This window comes from Microtus ochrogaster, linkage group LG1, assembly GCF_000317375.1.
Source record: "Microtus ochrogaster isolate Prairie Vole_2 linkage group LG1, MicOch1.0, whole genome shotgun sequence".
In the NCBI taxonomy this organism is placed as follows: Eukaryota; Metazoa; Chordata; class Mammalia; order Rodentia; family Cricetidae; genus Microtus; species Microtus ochrogaster.
The window spans coordinates 11,773,840-11,780,314 of record NC_022027.1 but is presented as its reverse complement, the minus strand read 5'-3'; the positions used below and the strand labels follow the sequence as shown (position 1 = coordinate 11,780,314).

The 6,475-nt window shown below is 40.0% G+C and overlaps 1 protein-coding gene across 1 annotated transcript; it reads right to left on the bottom strand.

Moving 5' to 3' along the window:
* Positions 1-343: 343 nt before the first annotated feature.
* On the bottom strand, positions 344-5,994 carry Anapc4 (anaphase promoting complex subunit 4). Its single transcript, XM_005359227.3, has 8 exons — positions 5,782-5,994; positions 5,102-5,163; positions 4,983-5,021; positions 4,788-4,889; positions 3,572-3,646; positions 2,558-2,746; positions 1,079-1,202; positions 344-689 (listed from the first exon to the last, which is right to left on the bottom strand). Exons 1-8 carry the CDS (start codon positions 5,818-5,820, stop codon positions 465-467), a joined length of 855 nt encoding a protein of 284 aa, XP_005359284.1. The 5' UTR covers positions 5,821-5,994; the 3' UTR covers positions 344-464.
* Between the last annotated feature and the right edge of the window lie 481 nt (positions 5,995-6,475).

Genomic DNA, 6,475 nt, shown 5'->3' with positions numbered 1-6,475 from the left:
ACACACCTCTGTATAACTACACACAGACACACACACACAAGCAAAAATAATAAAAAAAATGTTTAAATAACATACATGAAATGCACCAAAATATAGGGAGAAATGGTTATTTACATTTAGTTCAGCCCCTGCCTCAGCCTCCTAAGTGCTGAGGTTACGGGAATATGTGCCCTGACTATTCGAATGTAAGGCTCCCTCACACAGGAATAATCAGGCTACCTTTTGACAGAAATGACTTGCCTTTTCTTCATATCAAATCAGTGTTTTCTTTAAACACTATTTCTGCACAGTATGAAAGAGAAATCTCAGCAAGAAAGACAGTGACTCACCTCCAAAACGATAAAACAGTATGAAAAATAAAATTTACCATTTATTTTTGTTACACAGATAATTCAATGTGACCCACGTCATCTTAGTCCACCCCCTATGTTTTTTGCCACAGTAACACATGCTGTTAAAGTGGGTCATGAGTCCAGCTCAGGGTCGAGTTTCTCCACTTTGATGACTATGTCTGGGTCGAGGGCAGCAGCATCCTGCTGCTCCTCTGTGTCCGACTCCGACAGCTCTTCCTCCTTGATCTTCATGGGCTTCCCCCCGGCCTCATCGTCATCGTCTGAAGAATCGTCGAGCTCCCACTCATCATCGATGTCCATCTCAAACACCCGCACATGTCGGAGGTTTGAGCTTAGCTAATAGAAACAAGGCCAGATAAACACTGCTTAAATGAACACTTAACAAATACATTATGTGAAGGAATTAAAATCAGAAATTTAAATCAAAGAATGGCTTTATGGGAGTTATATTACTAATCATTTTCTATACTGTCACTCAACTCAGCTTTCACCTTATGTAAAACGACCTCTACATAAAACAATTCATAAGATTAGCAAAATCCAGAGATTTTTTACCTATTTAGTAAGCTTTCTTAGAACAAGAAATGAACAATCAAGGCTGCTACATGCGTATAGTTAATAGAAACTATGACTCATAAAATGACAGAGAAAGGACCTGTATACCATTCATCTAATGAAGGCTCTGCAGAGATGAGGTCAGACCCCAAGTTGCCTGCAGTACTTACCACACAGGACACTTTCCGAAGGCCATTCCCAGCAACATACTGTGCTTTCATGCTCTCCAGCAGCCTCCAGTGCTTCTCCAAGTGCAGGGTGCGTGTGGGGATAATGCTGCCCTGCTCATCTAGCCTACAGAAAACAACGAGTCAAAGGGACTGTCATCCTCAATACAATTCTAGCAGCCACCACAAAACCGTGGTGATTCTAGTCGTGATAAGGTAGGCTGTAAAAACACTGCAATGCCAAACATACAGAATAGCACGCCAGTTAAGGTTTGATTTTCTTTCAAAGAGAAAATAAATGCATTTTAAAATTTGAGAGAATCTAGTTACTTAACAGTCAGACTCAACTAAACTCAGCTCTTAGAACAGGTCATATACTCTTAAAATGAATAATGAAGTCCTAATTCTGGAAAACACTAACTACAAATCTAAAAAGAATTTCACTACAAACTACGGCTAACAGTGCCCTTGGAAATGAAACAAAGCCACCCCATTCTCAGGAATTCCTCTTCATTAACTGTTAAACCAAAAGAACAGGAAAGTTAGTAAAGTTTACCCGTGCGCGCGCGCGTGCGCGCGCGCACGCACACACACACACACACACACACACACACACACAGAGAACATGAGCTGAGCTTAGCACACAGGTCTGTAATCCCAGCAAGTTGGAAATCCAAGACAAGAGGATCACAAGTTACTGAGAAACAGAGTGAGTTCAAGACCAGCCTTAGTGCCTAAGGGCAATTTAGTGAGACTGCCAAAAATAAAAAGAGGGGTGTGACACAAACCTTTAATGCCATCACATACAAGGCAGAGCCCTATGAGGTCAAGGCCAGCCTGGGCTACATAGTGAGTTCCAGGCTAGCCAAAGGTACACATTGAGACTTTTGTCAGCTCTCAAAACATTTTTTTTTTAAAAAAAGGTTGGAATATGGAATATAGTAGCATGGTAGAGAACTTTCTTGGCATATGGAAAACCTAGGGCTCAATTTCCAGTACAACAACACAGAAAATCACAGACAAAAAATATAAAGTAGTATTTCCATTCAGCTGCCTCAACAGTTATCCCTACCAAATAAAAATCTATTAATTGGCAGGCCTAAACAAGAAGAATGTATGTGTGTGTGTATGTGTGTGTATATATATATATATATACATACATACATACATACATATAGTTGCTAAGCATGGTAGCGTACACTTTTAAACCCCGAGTCAGGTGTGTCTTTATGAGTTCAAGACCAGCCTGGTCTACATATCAAGACTTTGTCTCAAAACAAAATGAAAAACCTAGGCAAACAAATAAAAACACAAAACACCAGTTAATTGCTAGCTAGAATGGTGATATACACCAGTAGTTCTAGCACTGGGAGGCCAGCTAAGGTAAGGCTGTCTAGAAGAGGCAAGGGAGGGGTGGGGCAGGACAAGAGAACAGTTTCTTGTCCTATGAGGCTGACGCTCTCCTATGAGTCAATTAGTTACCTTGTCGAGTAAGTCCCAGTGAACTGATACTCTTCGGAATCTTCACTGTTATACACTAAGGACAACGGCAACTGAACCAAGATCCTGTCTCTTCCTTCACGTCCCATGGAGTCTTTAAGGATGAGTGTTACAGTGTCATCATCATAAAACTGGGCGTCTAGACAACTGTAAGTGCTGGGAGAGAACGCTCTGTTAAAGCAAAATGATCACAGCTGCTAAGAAAACGGTGCATGGGTCACTTCTTGCTGACACTGAGGTCAAAAACATAACTTAAGACATTGACATTCTCTATAAGACAATTAAATTATCCCATTCATTTTTATTAAAAATTTCTAAATTACCTTCTGTACTATTTTTCCCAATATAACTAAGTCTTAAAAATAGGTAAACATGAGAAAAGAAAAAAAAAATCTGTGAAGTTAGCTCACAGTTACACCTAACATCAATGGCCATGCCTTATGTCTACTAAGATTTCATGAGTGGCACTCATGTTATATTCTAAATGTAAAAATAAGATTTCACACTTGAAAAACAGACCTATCTCTAAAGTATCACTAAAAATTCCAGGAAAAGAAAATTGAGTAAAAAGACCAGCCAGTGGTCAGAGTGGTCTTCCCCCACAAAGCATCAGGGCTGGCTTGGTTGTGACTGTGCTTCTGAACCCTAGGAAAACCAAGAGATGAACATTCATTCTGTTGCTGCTTTAGGGCAATAATAAAGACTTCAGTCTCACTGAACATCTGCTTCCTGAACCACATCACTTCTTGGCTTAGAAGAATTGCAGGAAATCCCAGCACATAAGGGCACACAAATTTCTGTGGGGTTGTAAAGTTCTCATCAGGTCTAAGTAAATTAGCCTTATGTATATATTATAAGGAGCCCTACTCTTCTGCAGGAGAGAACACTTGCCCTTACCATCACTGAGTCTGACACCCTCCTACACAATAACTAGAGTACACAGAAACCCCCACCCCAGGACCTGTGCTTGTCATCTAAACCAGCATCAAAACTTACCTTCTTCTGACTTTTTCAGTTGTGGAATATGTGAAGCTCCCAAAGTTAATACCAATTAGTCCATTACTTACAGATCTTGAGAAAAGAAAGGAAATAAAGAAGAATTTATGGAACAAACTGAATAGTCAGCAACCTAAACACTTGAAAGAATGCAGTTGGCAGACAGAAAATTCTACACTTTTGCTACAGAAAGCTGCTATTGAGCACTGGGGAGGCAGAGGCAGGTGGATCTCTTGATTTCTAGACCAATTTGGTCAACGTAAGTTTGTTGTTACAGGAAAGCCAGAGCTACACAGTAAGACTCTGTCTCAAAACAAACACCACCAACAAAAAGTAGTTAGATGTTTCACTAAGGTGTATGGAGAGGACAAACTGTTTCTCTAAGGCTATCTCAGCCTGAAAACTTCCCTTTCAAACCGAAAGCTAGTGCCACTTAAGGTGCTGGTGGAGCTGTGAACTTGAGCTCTCTTCAGAATTCAAAGTGAGTTTCTGTAGACACAGCCTCCATTTACTGACAGACATCACTGGCCCCAGAGGCCTTCCATAATGCACCCAGAAATACGGCTGCAAATGTCAAAGAGTTCTTCTGATAGAACCCTGATTCTATTGTCAGATTGTTTTTCTGATCATAAAAAAGAGTCACCACACAATATCTAGATATATCACTATAATCTAGAAGGGATCATCAACCTTAAGGATGTGAAAACCACAACTGAGAACAGTTAAGAGACAAATGGAAGTCATAAGGAACTTCACTAGAACATGATAGGCTGAAGAGATGGCTTGGAAGTTAAGAGTGCTTATTGCTCTTCCATAGGAGCCAACCCCATATAGGTCAGTTTAAAACTGCCCGTAACTCCAGTTTTGGGAGATCCAAAGGCCTCTTCCAGCTTCTGCATACACATGTACATAAACACACACACAAGGCGGGGGGACTAACAAATAAATATTTTTAGAATCAAAAACAATGGCAGAAAAGCTGTGTGTTAACTGTTAAAATATAATAAAATCTTGCCGGGCAGTGGTAGCGCACACCTTTAATCCCAGCACTCGGGAGGCAGAGGCAGGCAGATCTCTGTGAATTTGAAGCCAGCCTGGTCTACAGGACAGGCTCCAGAGCTGCACAGAGAAACCCTGTCTCAAAATAATAATAATAATAATAATAATGATGACAAAATCTTATCTCTGCAATTTCAAACTTCCTATCCATACTTACTGGGAAATATCAGTATGTCTCCTTAAGATGCACATTTTATAAACCGAATCTTCTAAAATAGTAAAAAGAAGATAATGTAGATTTGAAGTTTTATTATTCCACCTACGGAACAAAATTTAATGTCAGGATATGGTATCAAGCTGCCTAAGGTTAAAACACAATTATATTTCTCAAACAGGATGTGAAGAGACTTACAGAAATGGGAATTTTAGCAATCTACGAGCAGAGTCCATACTAAAACAACAAGAAAACAAAATGAGAAAAACGTAGAATCATTGCTAAACATACAGCACACAATAGGTAAGGAGAATTACCTCCTAGCATCTCTATATAATGGAATGCAGATTGCTTGATTCATTGATCTTCCGATTACATCCTATATAGAGTAAGATTTAAAAACAAATAATCAAGGGTGGGGATGCAGTTATTGGTAAAAATGTCTAGCCAGAATGCTCAAATGCTGGGTTTGACCCCCACCCCACTCACAATATAAAGCAAAAAGGGAAAAGGAAAAAGACATAATTAGTGCAATTAGATATGAAGATACTCTACAGAAAATGTGAACATCACTATTAAAGTTTGGTTTTTAAAAATCCCTATCATCAAACCTTAGTGTGAGAAACCTCAAACAGGTGGGAAGGAAGGAAGAATTGAAAAGGGGCTGGCAATGATGCACAGGCAAATGAAGGCCCACCTCTCACTAGTTTCTCAACACCCACCACTCAGCAGTGAAAACAAGACACGCGAGCTCTGAAACTAAAACTTAAAAAAAAAAAAATACTAAGCTGCTTTCTGGAAACAAATTCCTAAAGATGCCAACACTTTCACTAGTCCAATTTTAAAATTCATGTAAGGAGTCAGCAAAATGGACCACAAGAAACTGCCCATTTTAACAATGGTAAGCAGTTATATATTATGGTCACTTACATAAGCGGGCCAGACACTGCAGCTTCTCTCACTCCCACATAAAGACATGCATTTCTTTCAGACTTACTGCTGGCTTTTGCAAACACTGATCAATAATGTTCTCCATCCGCCTTTTCACAAAATGCAATGATTTTCGAGGATAATAAGGAAACAGCAAAGGACTTTCTGGTTTCAAACAAAAACAGAAACAAAACCCAAAACAAGCTATAGTAAAGCACTAGTTAGGAGAAAACAGAACCAGTCCAGTATATCTCAGGGTGGACTTTTTTTTTTTTTTTTTTTTTTTTGTTTTTTCGAGACAGGGTTTCTCTGTGGCTTTGGACCAGGCTGGTCTCGAACTCACAGAGATCCGCCTGCCTCTGCCTCCCGAGTGCTGGGATTAAAGGCGTGCGCCACCACCGCCCGGCTCAGGGTGGACTTTTTATCCCTTATATATACACCTCATTAAGAACCATCACAGCACCTGCATCCCATCACCCCCCACTACTAAACCAACTACTTCTCTCCTCACCCACGTCCACCCGCATTTCTGCTGGTCTAATAAGGAAGGAGCACAGCTCACTCTGCTCTGTGGTGACAAGGGGCAGCTGGTGTTATCTTGGAGAGAATGGTATTAAAACAGAAACATGAAATAAGAAACTACTGTACACAAATATCTTTTTTTTAACTTTTTTTAAAAGACTACTTTATCAGTAGAAAGTGATATATGGCTCGGTGGTAGTGGTGCACGCTTTTAATCCCAGCACTCAGGAGGCAGAGTC